The sequence below is a fragment of the Myotis brandtii genome, unplaced genomic scaffold (genome assembly GCF_000412655.1).
Source record: "Myotis brandtii unplaced genomic scaffold, ASM41265v1 scaffold155, whole genome shotgun sequence".
NCBI lineage: Eukaryota > Metazoa > Chordata > Mammalia > Chiroptera > Vespertilionidae > Myotis > Myotis brandtii.
In genome coordinates, this window is record NW_005355621.1 from 2,301,492 (window position 1) to 2,326,240 (window position 24,749).

The 24,749-nt window shown below is 36.0% G+C and overlaps 1 protein-coding gene across 4 annotated transcripts in view; it reads right to left on the reverse strand.

Annotated features, from left to right (window-relative positions):
* The window catches only part of KIAA1033 (KIAA1033 ortholog), a 60,837-nt gene extending 36,655 nt beyond the window's left edge, over positions 1-24,182 (reverse strand). For 2 of the 4 annotated variants that reach the window (XM_014535995.1, XM_014535993.1), the window contains exons 1-14: positions 23,849-24,182; positions 22,065-22,204; positions 21,003-21,056; positions 20,838-20,903; positions 19,826-19,871; positions 19,161-19,228; positions 16,750-16,832; positions 13,648-13,690; positions 13,082-13,185; positions 12,186-12,306; positions 8,307-8,430; positions 8,069-8,196; positions 7,019-7,179; positions 1,285-1,411 (exon numbers count right to left, since the gene is read on the reverse strand). In XM_014535995.1, the coding sequence (XP_014391481.1) occupies positions 1,285-1,411; positions 7,019-7,179; positions 8,069-8,196; positions 8,307-8,430; positions 12,186-12,306; positions 13,082-13,185; positions 13,648-13,690; positions 16,750-16,832; positions 19,161-19,214 (945 nt within the window). In that variant the 5' untranslated portion in view covers positions 19,215-19,228; positions 19,826-19,871; positions 20,838-20,903; ... (1 more) ...; positions 22,065-22,204; positions 23,849-24,182. Of the gene's footprint in view, positions 1-1,284; positions 1,412-7,018; positions 7,180-8,068; positions 8,197-8,306; positions 8,431-12,185; positions 12,307-13,081; positions 13,198-13,647; positions 13,691-16,749; positions 16,833-19,160; positions 19,229-19,825; positions 19,872-20,837; positions 20,904-21,002; positions 21,057-22,064; positions 22,223-23,848 lie in introns of those variants that run through there. The other 2 variants (XM_014535994.1, XM_014535996.1) reach the window with 2 other exon arrangements.
* Between the last annotated feature and the right edge of the window lie 567 nt (positions 24,183-24,749).

Consider the following 24,749-nt stretch of genomic DNA (forward strand, 5'->3'; position numbering starts at 1 on the left):
AAAGAAAAGGGACCTAGAAGAAGTGAGACAAATAGAAAGCAACTAGTCAGGTGATAGTTTTAAATTCAAATACATCAGTAATAACATGTACAGAAAACAGTTTAATGAAAGAATAAATATGATCAGATTGGGGGAAAATGTATGGTGCTTATAAAATACACACATTAAATATCAGGAGCCAAACAGGTTGCAAGTAAAAGAACAAAAAAAGACATACTATATAGACCTTAACTAAAAGAAAACTGTTACAGGTATGTTATAATCACACAAAATAGACCTACAACTAGAGAAAAAAAGGGACATTTCATAATTTAATTCACAAGGAAAACAATTCTCAAAGTTATGCACTTACTTAGTATCAAACTATATACAACAAAAACTGACAAAGCTACAAGGATAAATGGACAAATCCACAGAATCAGTGGGAGAGTCTACCCCAATTCTCTCCATAACTGATAGACTACGTAGCAAAATCATTAACATGACCTATTTGACATATACAGAACACTATAACCAACAAATGCATTACACATTCTTTTCAAGTGTCCATGAAATGTTTACCAAAGCTACCAAAGGCTGGGCCATAATGCAAACCTCAATAAATTTCAAAATATGGAAATTATTTTAGTATTGCTAAAATTAATAAAAAGATAAATAGGAAACCCTCATATACTTAGAAACTAATAAATCTCTTTCCGAACAGCCACAGATCAAAAAAGAAATCACAGCTCTAGCCGGTTTGGCTCGGTAGAGCGTTGGCCCGCGGACTGAAGGGTCCTGGGTTCAATTCCAGTCAAGGGCATGTACCTAGGTGGCAGGCTTGATCCCTGGCCCTCGTTGGGGCTCATGTGGGAAACAACCAATCGATGTGTCTCTCTTTCTGTCTCTCCCCTCCCTTCCACTCTCTCTAAAAATCCATGGAAAAATATCCTTGGGTGAGTATTAGCAAAACACACACACACAAAAAAAAAATCACAATAAAAATTATGAAATATTTTGAACTAAATGATAATGTAAACACAACACATTGAAACATATATACAGCAAAAAAAAGTCTTGCTTTAAAGAAAATGTAGAGATTGAAATGCATATATTAGAAAATCTAGATTAATTACAAAAAATAAAACAGACCAAATGTAACCTAATCTATTTCAATTAAACACACACACACACACACACACACACGTATCCTATCCTTTCCAATTTTTTTGAAGTGTAACTTCCGTGAATTATATTAACAAATAAATGAGACCCAAAATATTCTAAGTAAGAGGATGCAACTACCTGTATAAAAACATTACATCTACTGGTGAGGTCTTCAGCAAATTTATCCATTCTCTGCTCTTTAGATAAAATAGATTCCATTTTCATCATCCATGAGCTCACAAAGACGTAGTAAGACTGTACATCTCTAACAAAGGAAAATATTGGGGTTACTCAGCACAGAAAATAAAACTTACTTCCATTTATTCGTATTAGTTGGAATATTTCCTTAAGTAGCCATTTCATTTTGCTGGTTTTCAAAATACAGATATGATATATATATAATTCATTCATTCAACAAATATTTATTGAATGCCTATACAAACCTATGCTGAGAACAAAAATCAGCAGTAAATAGGCAAAAATCCCTATCCCCATGAAGTTTACATTCTAAAAAGGTGCACTGTTTAATAAAGAAGTCAATAATTAAACTCTTTAAGAAGTCAAATGATATGTGCTATAGAAAATATACAGTCAGGAAACGAGATAGGGACTGGGATAGTGGGTACCATTTTAAATACAGTGATCAAAGAAGGTCCATTGAAAAGGTGATTTTAGGCAAGATTTGAAGATGAATGAGTAATCTATGCAAATATCTGAGAAGAAAATTCTAGTGAAGAAACCAATGAAAAACATGTTAAAACAGTAAGTGTGTCTGGCATGTTCAAGTAATACCAAAGAAGTCAGTGGAGTACAGAGAGCCTGAATGAAATCAAAAGGAGATCAGAGAGGTAGAGGGGTAGGGGCTTGGGGGAGCAGGAAAAGTGGAGAGTGGGGCAGGCCTTGTAAAGAGTAAGAACTTCAGTGGAAACTCACTAGAGGATCTGAGCAGAGTGACTTGATTTAACTTTGAAGAGGATCAATACACATTGGCCAATATGTTGAAAGCAAACTATAAAGGGAATGATAATAAAAGCAGGAAAACCACTTAGGATGCTACTGTGATAATGCAGAAGGGGATGGCAGCTTGAACCAGAATGGGAGTGGAAATGGTCAAAATCCTATATAAAACCCTAATATGTAAACCGACCAAACGGCAGAACGACTGGTCGCTATGACGCGCATTGACCACCAGGGGGCAGATGTTCAATGCAGGAGCTGCCCCCTGGTGGTCAGTGCACTCCCACAGGGGGAGCACCGCTCAGCCAGAAGCCGGGCTCATGGCTGGCAAGTGCAGCAGCGGTGGCGGGAGCCTCTCTCGCCTCCGGGCAGTGCTAAGGACTCCTCAGGGGATGTCCGACTGCTGGCTTAGGCCCGCTCTTGCCTCAGGGGCAGTGCTAAGGACTCCTCAGGGGATGTTCGACTGCTGGCTTAGGCCCGCTCCCCTCAGCCAGCAGTCAGACATCCCACGAGGGGTCCCGGACTGTGAGAGGGCGTAGGCCGGGCTGAGGGATCCTCCCCGTGTCCCCTCCCCGCCCCCGCAATGCACGAATGTCGTGCACCAGGCCTCTAGTCTGACTATAAAAGCCAATATTTATTGCATGCTTACCATACGCCAGCCACTGTTCTAAGCACCTGACACAAATTAACTAGTTCAATCGTCACACTAACCTTGTGAGGTAGGCATTATGATCTCCATTTTACAGTAGAGGAAACTGACACACAGAAGTTATGTGCCCAAAATCATATAACTAATATGTGAGTCAAGATTCAATCCCAAATCTAGGAAGCTTTCCCATCCTGGAAAGACTTAATATAATTACATGCAGGTTGAATACAAACACTAAAGCACTGTACCAATGCATCTCAAATCATTCAAGACAGGAACTTTTAGCCCACATGCTGTTTAAACTATACTTTAAAATATAATTTTAAAAAGTTAGTGTGCAAAAAATGAACAATTTCCCTCTGTGAGATCTGACTTTACCAACTCTTTTTAAAAACCATCTAGTTAGATAAGATTGAGAAATGTCTCAGTACTGCCAGTCAGAATTAGCTAAAGAACAGTACTTCAAGGCAAGAGACAGAAGAGACCCACTTGATTAAGATGAGAATCCCACAGAGGTTGTTGGCCAGCCATACTGCCAAGCAACTGATAATCTCAAAAATTCTGTTAGTCTGAAGAGGGATTATTCCAAAATTTATAATAAATGTGTTTTAAGGAGGTGAAACCTCACCACCAAATCTGAGAAAAATGACTTCTACTGAGACAGGATTTCATTAGACAAAAGACACCAATACTGTACTCTTGGCTTCGCCTAGAATGATGCTAAAGTGTATTATTTGACTTGTGGGTGATTCAGTGTAAAAGTCTGGAACACACAGAAAGAGCAGGATCCTAGGGCAACACCTCCACTTCTGAGGAGGAGACTATGATCAGGACTCAGCAGGGATACAATGTACAGAAGGGAACAGAAAGGTTGTGAACAAGGACAGAAGAAAGGGGCCTAGACGATGGAGCGCTCCCAGACAGCAATCATGTCAATAACATGATGAAGAAGACTTAACACACAGTATTCACTCAGTTTTAGATCAGAGTATGCAGGATAAAGCAGAGGTTTGTCTGTCACCCCTACATCCAGACACCAGATAATCTTGGTCTGCTGTAAATATATACAAATGAAACTGCTTCAAGTTTTAAAAAGTTAACTGACAAAGAGAGTCCAGAAATGGCCAAGGGTCCTGTCAGACTATCAGCTTAATTTCAAAGTACAAACAGGAAAAAAAATAAATCTCCTGCCCCAATATAAAGCACTAAACAGTGTCAACACAGAGTTTAAAGCAGTGGTTCTCAATCTTCCTAATGCCCCGACCCTTTAATACAGTTCCTCATGTTGTGGTGATCCCCAACCATAAAATTATTTTCGTTGCTACTTCATAACTGTAATTTTGCTACTGTTATGAATCGTAATGTAAATATCTGATACGCAGAATGTATTTTCATTGTTACAAATTGAACATAATTAAAGCATAGTGATTAATCACAAAAACAATATGTAATTATATATGTGTTTTCCGATGGTCTTAGGCGAGCCCTGTGAAAGGGTCGTTCGACCCCCAAAGGGGTTGCGACCCACAGGTTGAGAACCGCTGGTTTAAAGCAAAGGTTAATACCTCTATCCTCTAACGTCAGTATTCCCAGTGTCAAAATAATTGTGAATGAAAAGCAAAATGCAGCAACCTACAAACCTTGAACCCCAGTCAAGAAGTGGCTGGTGCACTTGGCTAGTTGGGGTCTATTGTATAGTGAGGGGCAAAAAAACTGTCCCCAACTGCTTCTTCCTCACTTACATAATGAACTCTGGAGCATGACGGGGACAGCTTGGTTACCCCTTCAACTTTTTCTAAAATGTTAGACAAAGCTCATATTGATCACACCATCTCCCCTGTCATGGGTTTCACTACAGTGGAGTTTCTATGACAGAATTGAAGGACAATGAAAAAAGCACTCTCTCCTTCAGGTCCATGGAATTCTATAGTGACTGTATATCCTTAAAATCAAAGAATTTAGAAACATAAAACCTTAACATGTGGGAGTCTTTGAAAGTCAACTTATTCAACCTCCCACCTATCAGACTCACTTCCCACAGCACCTTGGACTGATGGTCATCATACTCTGCCCACATAGGTCTAGTGAAAGTGTACATTACCTCTCAGAGCAGCCTACACAACACTACCCGTTGCAGAGGCTCCAGGGTAGGATCGGCATGTTTGCATGCCCTCTCTGACATGTACTTAGCTGTGTGACCTGGCAAAGTTCATGTCTCTAAGCCTCATTTTTCCTATCGAAAAATGGGATCAAAATAGTACTACTGAGGAGTAGTTAATAGCTTATGCTCTAGAGCTGGACTGCCAGGTTCTGTCACCTACTAGTTGTTTAATTTTGGGCAAGTTTAATCTTTCTGTACTTTAGTTTTCTCATCTATAAAATGGTAATAACAACCATATCTACCTCATATCGTTTTTTGATGACTAAAGATGATACATATGAAATTCCTGAAATAGTTGCTGGCTTATCAAAAGTACTGGACAAATATTAGTTGTAACGTTTATTACTTTCCACATAAGAAGATTGTTACAGGTTTTACATAAGACACTGTTTAAAGCCTTTAGCATAACGCCTGCTAAATAGTTAAGAGCTCGATAATGTTGGCAATTATTATTAATGGCATTTTCATCCTTTGGTTCTAGTTCAACATTCTGAAGCCACAGAGATCAAATCTGTTCCCTCCTGAACCTGAGTGCCACTCGAATACTTAAAAACATCCACACCTTCCTCAGATTTCTCTTTTAAAGGCCAAACCATATAGAGACTCTTCAGTGAGTGTTCAAAGGGCCTGATTCTCAGATCTTCTGATATCCTGTTCAGCTTCATCCACGAATGCTGCAGTTTGTGACCCTCTTAAAATGTGGTACCACCAAACTCCAACTATGATCTGATCAATAAGAATTTCGATGGAACTACCAATTCTCGTGGTCCAGATATTATAACTACTACTTACCATAACCTGGGTATAGTTATTAATGTATTCTAAGTATGTATTGGCATTTTTAGCAACTGCATCAAACTGTTAAAGAATATTCAGCCTCTGATAACTAAAACATCCACATCTTTTTTTTAATTTTAAAAAAATTTACTGCTACTAAAGTTGATCCCTGTCTCCCCATCTTAGGGAATTCATCTCTTTAATCTAAATCCCAAATTAAGTCTTCTTCCCTTCTCAACTGTTTCACAATGTATTAGAGCTCTAAGTCTCTGCCATTAGTAGTCCTGTCTGAATTGAGTTGCTGTCATTTTCCACTGACTTTAATCACAGATTACAGGACTACTAAGAGACGCTTTAGGTGATCTCCTAAATTCGATATACTCCTCCTTTCCCCATTGTACAGCACTGGCCCAATTTTTCCTCAACAGTCAAGCTCATCAAAAAGTTAAGATCAACAAAAAGTGGGTAAGTATCCCTATTATCCTTTAAGCATGTCACAGAAAGAAGCTGTGTCTAGCACAGGGGCCAGTGGCAGAGATCTGTGTCACTTCCCTTAAAATCTCCGCCCCAGTCAACATGTGATTTTAGCACTTGTGCTCAAGTAAGAATGTGCAGTAAATTTAATTGCTGATGCTAGGTGATGAGAACATTGGAGTGCTTTATAATATTCTCTCTATTTTGTGTATATTGAAAATTTACAAAATAAGAGTTAAACAAAAAACCAGAGGTAAATATCACAAGAAACTAAAAGTTTAAAGCATTCCTTTAGGGAAGACTAAGATACAGGGGGCTAATTGTTTTTCCCTTTAAACCTTTAGTTTTAAACTTTTTAAATATGTACAGACATTACTTTAATAAAAATAAAGAAAAGGAGTGTATCGAATTAAAGTCAACTCCTCCAAAAATCATCATTGAATCATGGACATACAATATTTTAATGTCATCAAATGACATCTACTCTAGACTGCACTTTAAACAAAAACTATTTAATGCATCTGATAAAAAATATGTGTGCATACATATATATGTGCATATATATGTACACATTTATATACATGTATATATATATACATAATACGCACACATATATCTCCAAAAAGTATAATTTGCCTAAATCTTAAACTGAGTTTAAGGCTAAAACCAAACCAAACAAACAAAAAAACTTCCTAGAAAATAAACCTCCTAGAAACTGCCCAACCTTTTCTCTGGTAATGATTAAGTATGTTTGATTTTATAATTCAAATGCTTTAGATATATTTAGAATCAGTGTAAAATTTTAATATGTAAAATATCTAAATATTTCCATTATGGGTACTTATTACACCTACTTGGTAAGCGATTGAGCTTTCTGCTGTAGGAAAGTATCTCTGTGTATTTTAATGGCTTGAAGACTTTTTCTGTCTAGAAGTTTGGCAGCTGCTGGTATTTTCTGGATCAAAAAATTATCAGGAAACCAAATAATATTAGCAGTTAAAGTGATGGCTGGTACCTGAAATAGTAAATATAAGGGGAAACAAATCATTAAATGCAGGCTAAACAAGTTATTTAATAGTTCTACAATACACAATGAAAGACAATTGTTTATTTGAAGGAAAAGTAACCATGAAAAATACTCATTAATATATTATGAAACAAATTATCTTACTATGGTACAGAGTTAAGGCATTCCTATATCTGGTAGAGAGCATGACAAGAATTTTATCCTGCCTAAATATTAAATAACACACACATATGTACACACATACACATACTCTCTTTGATTTTAAGATGAATAAATATATGCAAAAAAAAAATAGAAATCTTCATGATCTTCACTTTCACTCTGTATTAGAAAAAAATAAATAGGCAAGATGGTTGGGTTCTCATGGTCACAGATTACTTGATTCTTCACACAAACTAAATTTTCAGTTTTTAAGTCAGGTGCCACATCATGGAAATAACAAAGATACAGAAAAAAAATTTTTTTGATTCAATAATGAAAATGAGTGGCAACAAGAGGAAGAGGAAGAGGGTTGAAGGGCCCAATGGGAGGGGAAAAGTGGGACATCTGTAATACTTTCAACAATAAAGATAAAATTTAAAAATAAATAAAACAAAGAGCTAAAAAACTAAAATAGCAAATGTAAAAAAGAGAAGAAAGTAGTAATAGAAAGTTAATGTATAGAAGAAAATGTGGGAAAAAAACACTAATATGTATTTATATTAAGTGGAATTATAAAGTATTTTCATTTACTAGGTTACCTATTTCTGGAATGCTTGGAGATTTTAAATGAATAAATATGTAAACTGAAATAGAATACATTTTAAAATATCCATTTTTATCCAAAATCTTTTTAATCTACTCAAATTGAAAAAAAATAAAAGTCCCAAGTTCTTACCTTCTTACAAATGTCCAATAAAGACTTATAAAACTTTTTATCAATAGTTCGAAAAATTTGAAAATGTAGTACAAAAAGTCCACAAATTCCAACATACTTGTCTCTCTGGTCAATTTCAGAAGGCTCTCCTTATAAAATGATAACATGAGAGAAAAACAGAACAACTATATTTAAAATTCTACTTTCAAGAAAATGCAAACTTTATAAACAAGAAAACAAAAAATGCACTTTACATTACCAAGTCTGGCTTCAACATTTGCAAAAATTGAGCGAATACTATGTGCAAATTCTTCCGCAAAAGTGCTATTTTTTGACACAGATACTCCTCCATTGAGAGAATCAAACTGCTGCTCTATACAGGCCTAGAGAGGAAGCATTTAAAGAGAAGTTTAGACTCTCAATAATAAGTATTAAACAGATTTAAATACCCTGTGTGTGATAAACAGCTACAATTAATCATTTTAATTTTACTAACACTGAAGTTCAGGTTTTTACCTTAATCTATTATCTAAATCCTTTTGAATGGAAAATTTACCTGTACTTACATAACTGAGTACTAGTTATCCTATATAATAAAAGGCTAATATGCAAATTGACGGAGAGGCGGAACAACCAGTCGCTATGACGCACACTGACCATCAGGGGGCAGACACCAATGCAGGAGCTGCCCCTGGTGGTCAGTGCGCTCCCACAGGGGGAGCACAGCTCAGCCAGAAGCCAGGCTCGTGGCTTGCGAGCTCAGCGGCGGTGGTGGCAGCACTAAGGATGTCCAACTGCCGGGCCTAATCCGTTGGTCAGACATCACCGAGGGCTCCTGGATTGCAAGGGCGCAGGCCGGTCTGAGGGACCCCTCACCCCCAACCCCCAAGTGCACAATTTTCGTGCACTGGGCCTCTAGTGTGAAATAAAACTGAACCAAAAATCTATAATTCAATATAAAGAGATACACTCAGTGATGTATAAAAGATGTATTTGATGAAGCACTGGAAAACCTGTTTTATTATTTACTTAGCACTTTTGAAAGTAGAGTTTATTGTCCAGCCAGCATGGCTCAGTGGTTGAGCATCAACCTATGAACCAAGAGGTTGCGGTTCTATTCCCAGAGCACATACCCAGGTTACGGGCTTGATCCCCAGTGGGGGACGTGCAGGAGGCAGCCAATCAATGATTCTCTCTCATCATTGATGCTTCTCTTTCACTCACTCTGCCTTCCTCTCTGAAATCAATAACAAAATATATATATTTTTTAAAAGATCAATTTTGATCTTAAAAAAAATAAAAGTAGAGTTTACTTTTTCTGTTTACAATTACTTTCCTAGCATTTTATTACAGCATGTAATAAATGTCTCCTGGAAAAAGAATCAATGACAAAAAAATATGCCTTCTGGACCTGTCACTATGGCAGTTTCCCTTCCTAGCCATGGAAGAACATTTTATTTATTGGCAAAGCTGTCACCATTTAATTGGTATCAGATTCTGACTTGCACAAGTAACATTCTTCGCTTTTAAAACCCTGAAGGGTGCTGGGTTATTGCGCAAACATCTGTTTTTCAAATGTTTCTGCAAAGTTGAACTAATTGTTGCAGTAGGTGATGGGAAATATAAAGGATCAAGAAATCAAGTGATGTGGGTGAAGTCTCCTGTAGCTTCCTGCAGTGCACAGGACAAACGTGATTTCAAGTCAACAGCTCCAGGATTGAGTGGGAAATGATGTGATGGGAACAAAAGAATGTTCTGGAAACTACAGAGGAAGTATTTTCAGTATAGGCCTGAATGTTTTTTTAAGTAGTGAATAAGTGAGTGCTTGTTATAATTAAATAAAATGCTTGGGTCATCTGGGGGAAAAAAAAAAAAAAGACAAGGATAATCCAGCAATTCTAGCAGCTCTCTTCAGGAAAAAGCCTGTCTCAGGCAGAGGGCAACGAGCTATTGTCTATGTTCCTTGGACTAGAGCAAGAGTAAGAAATTTAACTAAAGGTTTCCCTGACCCCAATGGGTTTGCAAAGGAATTGATTTAACTGTTAGAACATATGACCCCAGCTATTCTGACCTATTTCAATTAATATACCTTCTGGTTTCTGAGACCAGAATAGCTGAGTAAAGTTTGCTGGCATACTCCTGCAGAGGATTTTTTTAAATTAAATTTAATGGAGTGGCATTGGTCAACATGAACATATAGTTTCAGGTGTAGGTTTCTCTGTTACAAAATCTGTATATTGCACCATGTGCCCACCACCCAAAGTCAAATCTTCTCCTGTCACCATATATAAGGACCCCCTTCTCCTCTCACTCCCTTCCCTCTGGCAACTACCACACTGCTGTTTGTGTTCACAAGTTTCAGTTTTGTATCCCACATATGAGTGAAAGCATGTGGTTCTTGGCTTTTTCTGACTGACTTATTTCACTTAGCATGGTGTTTTCAAGGTCCATCCATGTTGCCAACTCCTCAAGGATGAGAAGATGCCAATATCAGATGGACACAACTATCCTCAGATATCACCAAGGCCTGTATACCAATTAGGAAGTAATGATTTTAAAGGACCTTCCACAAGAGGAAAATATTGAAATTGAACGTTTGTTGCAGGACATTCCAATGCAACTTTGGGCCCTTTCCAGTAGATATTGATAAAATCAAGTCCTGTTAAAATAACTATTGAGCCCGGCGAGTGCAGCTCAATGTTTGAGCATCAATCCATGCACCAAGAGGTCACCAGTTCAATTCCCAATCAAGGCACATGCCTTGGTTGTGGGCTTGATCCTAAGGAGGGGCGTGCAGAGGCAGCCAATCAATGTTTCTATCGCACTCCCTTTCTCTCTTTCAAAAAATCATAAAAACATATTTCTTTTTAAAAATTACCTTCTGAATCTAATGGATTAAAAGTTAAACTGATAAAAATGAGAGTTGGGATGAATCTGTTAAAATTGTGCTCATGTAAAATAGAAATTAAAGGTAACTTGAAGTAGGTATTACATGGAATATAATGCAATTTCTGATAGATACTATCCAAACCATTGCTGCTCAATGGAACTTTCTGTGATGATGGAAATGTTCTACATCTGATATGATGGCTGGCCACAAACTACATCTGGCTATTTTTTCTCCCAGCCTGTTGAAATATTATTGACATATAACACCATTTATGTTTAAGGTATACAGTGTAATGAATGATTAAATTACATGTAGTTATTAAGCGCTTGAAATGTCACTGTGGCAGAGGAAGTGAATTTTTTTATTAATTTAAATTTAAATAGTAACATATGGTTATAAGCTACCTGGACTATGCAGACCCAAGTCATATTCTCGGGAGAATTAAACAGGCTTTTAAAAAGTAGTCTTACAAACTTAAATCTAGAGGTTAATAACAAACACAATACTTAACACAGCTGCTTAAATGTTAATCCTTGAATAGCTTTATCCTTTTACATACTTACAAAAGGAACAACCTTCACTCCAAATACAACTAGTACACTAATTTTTTGCTATTAGATAATGAAATAATTACATTTTAGTATACTAATAATGTTTTAAGACAAAGCACTTTTAAAGAAAAATCTATTCAACAGTATGCTGTAGAAGTATCTATCTATATCTATATATATCTATATATATCTATATAGATATATATATACACATATATATATGTATGTTATTTAGGTTAATCCCTTTACGGGCAGACACTCCGACCGGTAGGTTAGCTTGCTGCTGGGGTCCGGCCGATCGGGACTGGGCGAGATGGGCCAGACAAGCCCTGGAGACCTCCCGCGGTCCCTCCCCAGCCCCAATCAGCCCTGATTGGGACTGGGTGAGACAGAGCCCTTCCATGGTCCCTCCAAGCCAGCCGGCCCCAATCGGGATTGGGTGAGACAGCCCTCCTTCGGTTCCTCCCCAGCCCCGATCGTGCACCGGTGGGGTCCCTTGGCCTGGCCTGCACCCTCTCACAATCTGGGGCCCCTTGGGGAATGTCGGAGAGCCGGTTTCAGCCCGATCCCCACAGGGCAGGCCAAGGGACCCCCACAAATGCACAAATCCGTGTACCGGGCCTCTAGTCCTATTATAATTCTGAACTAGGTCAACTAATATAAGCCCATTTATTCTACTCTAATTCAGCTCTCATACCTGAAATATCATTCCATCAAGTAACTGCCCTTCTAGCTTCAGCAAGAACTTTTCAAATGGCTTTAGTTTTTCTTCCTGAATTCCAAATTTTGAAGGATTGTGATGGACAGATTTCAGTAACCTTGTGGAAGATCAGAAGAAAGACCATAAGTTTGCCTAATAAATTTTTAAATTAATTTTTTTTCCAGAAATCAAAATTTTATATTTGTATTTCTTTTTTTGGCTCTATACATTTGAAAATCTAAACAAAACAAACAAACAAAAATCCCAATACATTTAATTTTTTAATCATGCTTTTTTATATTATCTTAAATTTAGATATCTGGTGCTCTCTAGATACCAGACATTTAGTAATACTTATAGATGGAATAAAATAAAATGCCTTGACTTAAAAAAAATCTTGAGTATACAATGAAATAAAACCAAACTCAGGAAAAACAACTGTCACTTAAATAGAACCCAAGGGAAAAATAGTATGAGTCCTAAGGTAGTCAAGACTTAGGATGCCTGCCTGGCTGTTGTGGCTCAATTGGTTGAGCATCATCCCATGCACTGAAAGGTCGCCAGTTCAATTTCCCGTCAGGGCACATGCCTGGGTTTCAGGTTCGGTCTGTCAGGGTACATGCCAGAGGCAACCAATTGATGTTTCTCTCTCCTCTCCCCTTCCTCTCTAAAATCAATAAAAACGTTTGTTAAAAAAAGACTTAGAATGCTTTATACAAGTGTATCATACTCTCAAACAAACCCATCTGAAATTAAAGAATGGTTACTGTTTTCATAGAAACATCTGACCTGAGATCCTTCTAAATATATATCTTCAGGTCTTTTAAAGGATCTGCACTATTTATATTTGTTTACTTTTTACTGATACAAAGAGAATATTTTAATTGGCTCACCTTTTGTACATAGTCCAGTGGTCTTTTAATGTGATATGATTATCAATAATTTCATCCAGGGTAAGCAAAACTGTTAGCAGCTCTCCCAAGTGCTCATACATAGTCTGTCAAAAGACCTTTAATGATTACCATTTAATCACTAGTTAGAAGTTAAGGTTCATGTGGATTTTTAAAGTTCAACACATTTTAGCTAATTATTAAATTAGTTAAAACAGTGGGCAAACCAGTTTTATTAAGCTACAGATTAAACTACTGATCCTCAGACGGAATAAGTAGCTTTAAATACATAAACACTTTGCCCAATATCTCACCCTTAATTGTGATATCGCAGATTTGTTTCACTCTCCACTCAACTTGAAGAATCTACATTGGGCTACTACTGGGAAAAACTAAGAGTTACGCTGATGGTGGGTCAGTGATGCCTCATTAGCTTCACAAATGAAAGAGAACAAATTCAAGAAATAATCCTTTAAGAGTCTTGCTATACTTGTACTCCCTGATCATACAAACTCCAAAGTAAAATATAGTAAAAACTAGTTTTACAGATCAAGTTAAATTACTTTTACCTGAAAATGAACTCCAGTTGTCTCTATAATTTTGGGTGCAACCCTATAATAAAATAACATTGAAGTTAAAAAATATATCTTTTTTTTGTCATAGTTCATTTTAAGGAAAACATATAGCAGCAGGAGCTCTTGGGATTTTAATATGAATTTATCTTTATTTAGACTTTAGTCCATAAAATTTAAGAGATCCAAGAAATTACTACCTTTTCTACTTTCCCAAGAAGGAACTAACTTATACATAGAGTCTGGGCTATACCCAACTCAGTGGGTAGGGATATGACAATATGTGGTCCATGTATAATCTTAGTCATTTAAACCAAGCCTAAGAGGGAGAGAGGGAAATAACAAAACTGATATTCATTTCTTTCTAAACTATTAGATTTCCCAATTCCCAACTAGAATCCTTGTTATCCTACCCAAACTGGCACTGGGGAACTAGTCTTCTCTTCAGACAGGTTTATTTGAGTTGTTATCCCTACTGAAAAACAGTGCATACAACTAGGATTATGTCAAAATCAAAAGTCCCAGAATAATTCAATTTTATTTCCTAGAGATTCCATTTACTCAACAATAAATAATTTAAAGTAGTACTTATAGCCCTGACTGGTGTAGCTCACTTGGTAGGGTATTATCCCATGCACCAAAAAGTTGCCAGTTAGATTCTTGGTCAGAGCACATGCCTGGGTTGTGGGCTCGATCCCCAGCAGGGTACATGCAGGAGGCACCCAGTTGATGCCTCGCTCTCACATGGATGTTTCTCTCTCTCCCTTCCTCTCTCTCTCTCTAAAAGTCAATTAAAAAATATTTTAAAAATAGTGCTTGCATATCAAAGTACATATATTCCACAAGACAATATCTTAACATTAAACACACAATCAAATTTCATCTTTCTTGAGCAGGGCTGTGATGGGGCGTTACAAACCAGGTACTGAAGTACACACTAGGTACTGCAGTGCAGGGATTGGGGAAGCTATGCTCTCATTCCCCTGTGCCATGAGGAGAGTTTCAGTGAAAGGACAGAACACAAATATCTGGCTGAGGGGAAAACATGAGAATGAAAAACAGTTAACACTGTCTTCCAGATTATAAAAGAGAGTTAGGATGTAGCATGGTATGTAAGAACAACAATGAATGGATTAGTGAACAAAAGAATAGTACCTAAATAACGATGGAATCTTGACAAGTAATTCCTCTAGGCTTCAGTTATCTCTTCTCGTAACTGAGAATCCCTAGTCACATACCTAAACCAAGTTTATTGTAAGGTTTAATTAAATAGTCATGTGCTTAAGCACAGAGATACAGTCTGGGAAAGGCATCGTTAGGCAAATTCGTCATTGTGCAAACATCACAGAGTGCACTTACACAAACCTAGATGATGGTACAGTGGGGCCTTGACTTACAAGTGTCCCAACTAACGAGTTTTTTGAGATACCAGCTGCCTCTCGGCCAATTTTTTGCATTGAGTTGATAGAGTAATTTAGTTAACGAGCTCCTTAACGAGCTCGGTCTCAGAACGAATTAAACTCGTAAGTCAAGGCCCCACTGTATAGCCTACTATACACTTAGGCTATATGGTATTGCCTACTTCTCTGTAGGGGAGAAAAAGTAATTTTCCCTCTATCTCTGGGTTCTTGGCTGAAACATCCCTCTAATAATAATAATAAAATAAAATAAACAGGTTTTATTTTAGTACTGGGAGTGAGCCACTTACAAATGGAGATACCCTTACAAATGTAAATGCCTTTTACAAAAAGTAACTTTTCCTTGGTTTTCAGAGCTTCTCCCATGTCTGTTGTTTTTTAAAATTAATGAGCCTAAAATAATCCTTATGTCAAACAGACATACTTCAGGGCAGTGGTTCCCAAGGTAGGGCACATGCCCAACAGGGGGGCAATTTGATTTTTAAGGGGGGCAATTCGAGAATGAGTTATTAACAGTGAATCTTTTGCATTTCCTATGGTTCTAGGGGCCTCATATACAGTATATAAGTATATATTGTGACATATTTATACATTTCAGTTCTCTATTACATGTTTTGAAACTTTATTTGCTATTTTTTCATATCACTTCATATTATTTTTTATTTTTTTTACAATTTCTTCCTCAGTACTTCAACTGTCCTTTCGTTCTTTTATATTTCTCTTGCATGGATGCCATGTTCTTTTGGAAGCTTGCTTATACCATGTTAATGGCCTTTTAGGCTTCCTCCATGTGAATGGGAGTTCACTTCTTGAATAATAAGAATTATATGTCACGGGGGGCATCAGGATTTTAGAGATGCTTAGGTGGGGCATGGCCAAAAAAAGGTTGGGAACCACTGATTCAGGGTGACAAATTGTTCTTCTAAAGTCCCTAGGCTACCAACCTAGGATGTTATGTACTGAATACTATAGGCAACTATAACACAATGGTAAATATTTGTGTAATACATTGTGCTACGACATTACTTTGGCTACGTCACTAGGTGACAGGAATTTTTCAGCTCCCTTAAAAGTTTATGGGGCCCACCATCATATATGCGGTCCATTGGTAACCAAATGTCATTATGCAGCAAATGACTATAGTAAGTGGGGAAAATTTTAAGTATAAACTATTAATCATACAAAATAATTATTTTATGATAATAACAAAGGTGAGGACTATGGAAAATTTAATCATTTTTCTTTATATAAGGCAGTAGTCCCCAAACTTGGAAGATCATTAGAATCACTCACTAAATTTTTTCATATAGATTCCCACTCCCAAAGATTCTGTAATGAGTTAAGGAACCGTCAATGTAAGGAGGGAGGAAAGGCGTAAGAAGAGAAAACGTGGGATGTTGCCTTTTTCTATATAACCAAATTTCTTTATGATTATTCTATCCACATTCTCATTCAGATAGATAATGGGTTTATTCATGATGACAAAAACTGTCTTATTAACCTATCATTTTTCTATTACACACATCAAGTAGTATTTAAAATGAGTGTTCAAAGAATGCTGAATAAGTGAATGAAGGAATGAAATGAGTGAACAAAAAACTATTTCAGGTAATTAGCTAGTTTTAGAAAAACATTTCCTATATCTCTATTATAAGTGCAAAAATATTTCTAAATCCATTACTTGTTATTGATATAGAGGACAGCCAACTGATGGACTACATTCATCACCACTTCATAGCACCTCGTAACAAAACAAGACAGTTCCTGAAATGACAAGTTGGGTATATGTTACAAAGTTGCTTTTTAAATGTCACCATTTCTGACTGAATTTTAGGCTAACAATGTTAAAAACAAAATAGTTTTCAAATAAGAACTCATTAACTTGCAGCCAACTTCAAGCATCCATCAAGCAATCAATTTTTAACTCATCTCTTACACCCCAAGGTCATTTCTACCTTCTGACCCCACATTTCATTCATACTTCTATTTTAAGTCTTATGTTTTACTCATGCAATTCCTAAATAACAGAGACAGTCTCATTCCTTCTTTGAATATCCACTGCCTAGCACAATGGCTAACCCTCAACTGCTTCTTAATATATACCTGTCCTATCAAATGAAGAAATGAATGAACATCTGAATGAATGAAAAAGCACAAAAGCTGTCAGTTTTAGAAAGTATGACAATGAGGGGAAGGAGTCTCCAGAAATCACTCTGACATAACTTCAAATGTTTACCTTTAACCTTAGTTATAAACAGACTTGGCACACAGCAAGTGAAACAGTATTTATCCCAGGGATATGTTTGTGATTAAATAACGAACTTGCATCTATCATGTCTCACACCTCCTAAAAATTTTTCAGAATCTCTCAACTTTTAAACCTATAGAAACAGATTATCCTAACATACTTAAAACCTGATTAAACCTGTAACTGTTCTAAATTTTATGCTCCATGAGGGCAGGAATTTCTGTTGGTTTTGTGCACTGCTGTATCCCAGCACCAAGAATGGTTTGTAACATATGCTACACTCATAAAACATTTGTTGAATGTTTAAAAACGGAATTTTATGCAGCTGTCAGTTAGATCCAAAAACAATAACATTTTTTTAAATGAAAATAACGCATTTCAATTTTACTTAAACAGTCTAACTTTACATTTCTTAATAAATTTCTAAAGGTTTAATAAAAGCAAAGAACGGAAAATGCAAGACAAGGAACACAAAATAAGAAGGCAAAAACAAGTCCAGATATATAACAGACTATATAAGATAGAAACAGAATAAATTAGACAATTAAAAGACAAAGATTTTCAGGTTGGATAAAAAAAAAAAAAATCCAGATACAGACATGCAGTTTTAAAGAAACACAACTAGCCCTGGCCAGGGAGCTCAGTTGGTTAGAACATCTTCCAATAAGCCAAGATTGTGGGTTCAATCCCGGTCAGGGCACATACAAGAATCAACAATGAATGTATGTATGTATAAATAAGTGGAACAAATCAATGTTTCTCTTTCTCTCTGCCTTCCTCTCTCTCTAAAATCAATAATTTTTTTTTAATCACCTAAAACATAATGACACTGAAAGATTGATTGAATAAAGAAAGATAAATCAAGAAAATGTTAACTCAAACAGCTGGGGCAGTGGTATTAATATCAGACAAAATAGACTGTTTGCATTATTACAGCTAATTACTATAAATAATATATACTTATATAACTACATATTATATACATAATAACTATCATCATAGTTTAAGAAGGTCACTATATGGTGATTAAAAAATTCAATTTAGCCCAGCTGGTGTGGCTCAGTGGTTGAGCATCGACCTATGACCAGGAATCAAACCATGACCTCTTGGTTCATAAGTTAACGCTCAATCACTGAGTCCTCCAACTTTTATGTAACCAACTGTCAACATTAAATCTCTTCTTGTGATATATCTTGTGTGAACTGTTTTCTGGACTGGACCTTGACTGACCCATATCATAATACAGGATAATTTCAACAAAATGCTCTCAAAATTAGGCCAAGTAGACCAAAGAAAAGTAATAAAGATATAAAAGATCTGCACAATATATTAGCATTCTTGATTCAATGAAATAATCAAATCTTGTATCCAACAATCAGAACGTAGGCGGAATTTTGGGTATTTTTACCTCAGCTCCAATTTTTGCTTTTATCATACTGTACAAGCATTGCTCTTTAATGGAGAAGAAATGTTAAGTTATTTCATTCTTTTGAAAAAATTAAACCAAAAGACCTAGAATAAAACTTTGCAGTAATATCTAAATTGAAACATTTGGTTAGGAGCATCAAGTGCAGTTGCTTTAAACACCTCACCATTGCTCATGTAACAGCTTCATCATCTCCATGAACAACTTTTCCTGACATAAATGATTTCTTCCTACCTAGTACAAAGTTTAAATTATTTTAAAAGGTATGATCTCCTAAATAATAATCCAATGCCAACTAAGTGTCTTACCCTCACAGTACAAATTTTTAGCATTTGAAGGTTTCAGAAATTTTTTAATTATGTGTAATTCCCTCAAACTTTTCAAAGAAAAACCTCAGTAAAAAGTAAAAATCAATTACCTGTAAGAATGAAATAAATCTCCCCATTTGAATTTGGCAATCACCTTCCACCATGCTAGAATCTGTGACTTTAAAAGGCAACATGAAGAATTGTATTTCAATTGTTTATATATAAACTCAATCAACACCAAAAACTAAAACTATGATTTTTATTCATTAGTACATCTTCTAATCTGTATAGCATTAACAGAATTTTTACACTGAAGAGAAAAATGAGAAAATCATTAATTATACAATTGAAAGTAACCATCTGTTTCACTATTTAATAAATTCAAGGAAAATTCTTATATAGTTACAGTGCTTTATCCTATATAATAAAAGCGTAGTATGCAAATTGTCCCCTCAACCGGAGACCGGAGTTCTTCCGGGAGTTCGACCAGGGAGCGGGGCGGCCAGGGGAAAGGAAGGAGGCCCTGGCCGGCAGACGCTAGGGACCCTACCAGTGCATGAAATAAACATATCACAAATAGACGTTAGAGAATTTGCTGCTGCTTCATCACTCAGGTTTTCTTATCACCTGTTCACCAAACGAGCAAACCAACAAAAAATCTGAATGCTTATTTTCTCACACTAATACATTATGGTAGTCCTAGAATTGCCTGTTAACTTTTTGTTCATTTCAATCTCAGTATCACAACACTACAATGTGAAATTTTAAAACTTACCTCCTTCTCCATAGAACAAGAGACCATTATAAAATTTAGTTTCAGCCTGTTTTAAAAAAATTGAAATAATTTTACAAGTTGCTCTTTTGTTTTTAAATTACTAGGCTCTCTTAGTTATCCATATTTATAATAAGCAAAGGACTACATCACTTATACATAATTTCACTCAAAAACTGCTTACAATTCAGATACACTCAATTTATCTTTGGAGTACCAGAAGTATTATTAATAGTCAAAGTTATTTCCGGATTTCTTTAGCCTTTACTTTGTATCACATCCTCCCATTATTTCATGGGAGAACAGAAAGCAAACACATTATCAAAAAGGTAGAGAAAAAAAGATGGAAGTTTACCAACTTCTTTCAGAGTTTTGATTACTCAAGGGCAAGGAAACCCAAGATATTTTTAAAATTCAAAGCTTTTTTTAAAAATTAGTTCTAGCGGGACTAGTGTGTCTCAGTGGTTGAGCGTCAACCTATGAACCAGGAGATTATGGTTCAATTCCCAGACAAGGCATATGCCAGGGGTTGCAGGGCTCGATCCCCGGAGTGGGGCGTGAAGGAGGCAGCCGATCAATGATTCTCTCTCATCATTGATGTTTCCATCTCTCTCCCCTTTCCTCTCTAAAACCAATTAAAAATATATATATTTTTTTAAAGTAATAAAAAATCAGTTCTATCTAGAAAGCAAGTATATATGTCAGGTAATACAGACTTTGAAGGTATGCAGACCCATACTCAAAGTGTTACTATCAGTAAAATGTTAGGCAAGTGACACCCTCTTTAAACCTCAATTTCCCCATATATTCCTCACATACCTCCCCAGGTTGTTATAAGTATTAACAGGGTTAACATGGAATTTGGTACATAGTAAGTACTCCGTCATTATTACTACTATTACTTTAAGTAAATAATTCATTCAACATTCAATAAATATTCAGGCACAATGTACACATGTAAGCACATATTTGCTTTTAAATCATGTTTTAACATCTTACGAATACAAATAATTACCTCATATTTTAATTTCTTGATTTCACAACAAAGTGCAGCATAAACTGTGATGACTTTGTTTAAGACCTAGTTTCATGAGTAAAAAAATTTAAAAGTTACAAAAGTAAATTATAGTAGATAAATAAAGCATTTTTTAAAAAGATTTTTTGGTTTTAAATTCTGTACCTTGTTTTCAGTCTTTATAAGTTCCAAAAGGGAAGACTGCTCATAAGGCAAAAGCTGTATAAATAAGGAAAAGAACATTTCTTTTTAATTTGAAAAAAAAAAAACAATGAAATCTTAAATACACAAATTAAGACTAACTCTATTCTATTTAATCTTGTGTTAGACCCTATACTCTGCAATAGCACCATACCAGATAGAGAGTGACTCCTAATGGGTATGGGATTTCTTTTGGAAGTGGTGAAAATGTTCTAAAATTGGCTCTAGTGCTGGTTGCACAATTTTGTGAATGCACTAAAAACCAAAGAATTGAATGATATGTGAACTATATCTCAACAACCCTGTTATTTAAAAAGTCAGTATGTGACTTAGGACAGTGTCTAGCACATAATGAATGCTCAATAAATTTTAGTTATTAAGTGGTAACAGGCTATAGTTATCACTTAATAACTAAAACAAGATAGAACTACCTTGAAATGGAATAGAGCAGGAGTGACCTATTTCATACATTAAAAAATTACTCCCACATTAAAATTCCCTAAATAACATGAAGAGATTTTTAGGAAATGATGAAACTATTCTGTATCTTGATTGGGTATGAGTTACCTGGGTATATGTGTTTGGCAAAACTCATTGAAAAGTACATTTTAAATCTATGCATTTTACTGTATATAAAATAATCTCACCAGAATATTCTATTCCAACCCTCTTCATTTTCTTATTGATGAGAGAAATAAAAGCTAGCTCAAAGAGTCTGTGTCATTTTGACACTAAAGGCTTTGAATTTGTGTCACCCTTTAACCAGTTAACTGCCACAATATTTTGAATTGAATTTAAAAAGTTCCGCCACTTGTGTCTGCAGATGCTTATGGCATACAAATGGTTAAAAACACAAAAACATACAAAAATACCTGTATGGCTTAGAGAAAAGGAAATTAACAATTTTTCTCCATGTTTCTTTTACTTCTCTAGATCCCAAATAATATATGCTCCATTTTTAGCACTTAAGTTTTCAAGATAAAGCATGTCCTGAAAATATACGCATAAATATTTAAAAAATCAAACCTTTAATGCTATAGGATCAAGATTGAAATCCCAGACATCTCCAATTGAATCATCCAGTGCATCCTCAATTCTTCTCAATTGAGACGTATACTCCTCAAGAAATTTCCCATAATTCTTAAGCTGAACTTCAGCGTGAATTTCTAAATTTAAATTTTAAAACAGTATGTGAGCAGCACAAAATTACAGGACATTTACTTCAAATAGTCTCAAAAGTCACAGCAAAGTAAATACTAAGCATTGTGAAATGTATTTAGGAACATCTTAACTTCTTGGAAATAAAGTTTCAAAGCTAAACAATAATTCAGCTTTCAATATTTTCCAGATAGACAAAATAATTTTAAAAGCAGATGTTGCTATATGAAGAGATATATATCACTTTTTAAAAATATCTTTTTATTGATTTCAGAGAGAAACATCAATGAGAGAGAAACATTGATCGGCTGCCTCGTGCATGCCCCCTACTGGGGAGTGGGCATGCAACCTGGGCATGTGCACTTGACTAGAAACCAATCTGAAACCGTTCAGTCCACTGGCCAGTGCTCTATTCACTGAGCCAAACCAGCCAGGGCAAAGAGATATATATGATTTTGAACCTAACTTGAAAGTATTATGAAAAAGTCACAATTTTATTTACCCTATAATTTAGGGCTTTTAAACATAAAATAATTTTTCAGACAATTCAATGTCCTGACTCTATGTTTTAGTCAAAAACAACATTGGGGGGAGGGGGGGAGTAAAAATTCATGACCTGAATCAAGTGCAAAAATGTGTGTTGTCATTTGAGCAAAATTTAAAAGCATAATTATTAATTCCATACACAGTACATTGTTTAAAAATACACCTATATATTGTTTTTAAAATGCATTTATACTTGCTTCATCATCATATTATTCTGTAGTGCCCCAAATTCACCAAGATATTTTATTTTACTATCATAATAGAGTTGGAAAAGCCAGTAAAGAACAGTAAGTATAGAATATTGGGTTGATATTTACAGAATTTACACACTAACAGATTCTAAAGAATCACTGGGATAAATTGAACAATAAAGGTATACATCAATATTAATGAAAGTAAATATTCCACCTTATACATAAGAATTGATTACTTATTACAAAGGCAGCAAATTCAATTCCGACTCAGTTTTTTTTAACGTGAATAACTTTATTCAATCTCTGTATTCTAATAAAGGTAACAATTTTCCCTCCTCAAATTAGCAATGCAAAGCAAACTTTAAGATAAAGTATCTTCTGATTTATAAAGGATAAAGATCTAGCTCCCCATCCTCCCTTATCTTGCAACTAATGCAGAGTCAGGTGGATCAATTTAGTTCATTAAGGTTCCTACCTCATTACAGCATTAACCTAGTCCTGGCAATTTTGAAAAACAATTAGTCTAGATACGATTCACAGTCCAAAACTTAATGAAAATCGGGCACGGAGATGAGAAGTCATTTCCCTACAGCTTAAATTAAAAACAGCGTAAGGCTCTCCAAGTCCCAAGAACGTACACGTCTAATTCTCGGTTACATGGAAAATTACGGTCGCTGTATTCAACCAGCAAATGAGTTCTTAATGACAAAACTACAAAAACATGCCAATAAATTACTCATTTCGTCTGCCTGGGAATTCACAAAGTAGCAGGCAACAGAAACCCTGTAAGAACATTTAAGTTTCTTGTTGGTAAAAATAAGGAATAGTTGTAAAAACTAGAAAAAGTTAAAAAGACTTGAAAGAAGAACTACATGGTGATTCTTCAGAATGAGATTTCAAAAACTCACTCACATGCTTCTCTCTCTGAACAGAGGGCATTCTTCCTTCTATCTCTGTATCCCTAATGCCTAGCACAGTGCCTGGGACACCGAAAATGCCTGCTGGATAAATCTGATCATTCTCCTCTAAGGGGAACCGCTTTTTCAACCCCAGTAACGTATTTTTATCCCAATTCTTTGCGGACGAAAGCAAAGATTCCACCTCACGCATAAGAATTCATTACTTATTCCCAAGGCAGAGGAGGGGACCTTTGTCCTTAAAACTTCATAGGTGACCGACCAGGTGCAGCTCACTGCATACCAGCAAGCACAGGATCCTCTCCAACTTGTATTAATCTCAAGTGGCGTTTCACTGGGATCATTAGTTTGGCTTCTAAATTTTGCAGCATGGACTTGAATGTGTTGGGGGGGGTAGGGGGTTGGATGTGTGTGTGTGTGTGTGTGTGTGTGTGTGTGAGCGTTTCACTGGGATCATTAGTTTAAATTTTGCAGCATGGACTTGAATGTGTTGGGAGGGGTGGGGGGATGGGTGTGTGTGTGTGTGTGTGTGTGTGTGTGTGTGTGTGTGTGTGTGTTTTGCTGGACTTCCAACTTAAATCAGGCAATTCGATCTTCTGAAACAAAATCGGAAGCAGATTTGCTGTAACTTGTGAAACCCTTCTAGCTGCAATGGAAACTGCAGGACATCACTTTTATCGAACGTGGAGAAAAGGCTGGAAGAAGAAGATGCATTAGCATTCACGTGGGGCCTGGGGGGTGTTTTGTTCCATGTGAAGAATTCTTTTATTCTGTGATTATAAGAGTAAAGAGGGAAAAAACACCGAACTTCCAAAAAGTTGGCTGGGGAGGAAAAAAAGAAAAACAGGAAACCGAAACAGGAACCGGGACCTCAGCCTCTCCTAGAAGCGAATGCT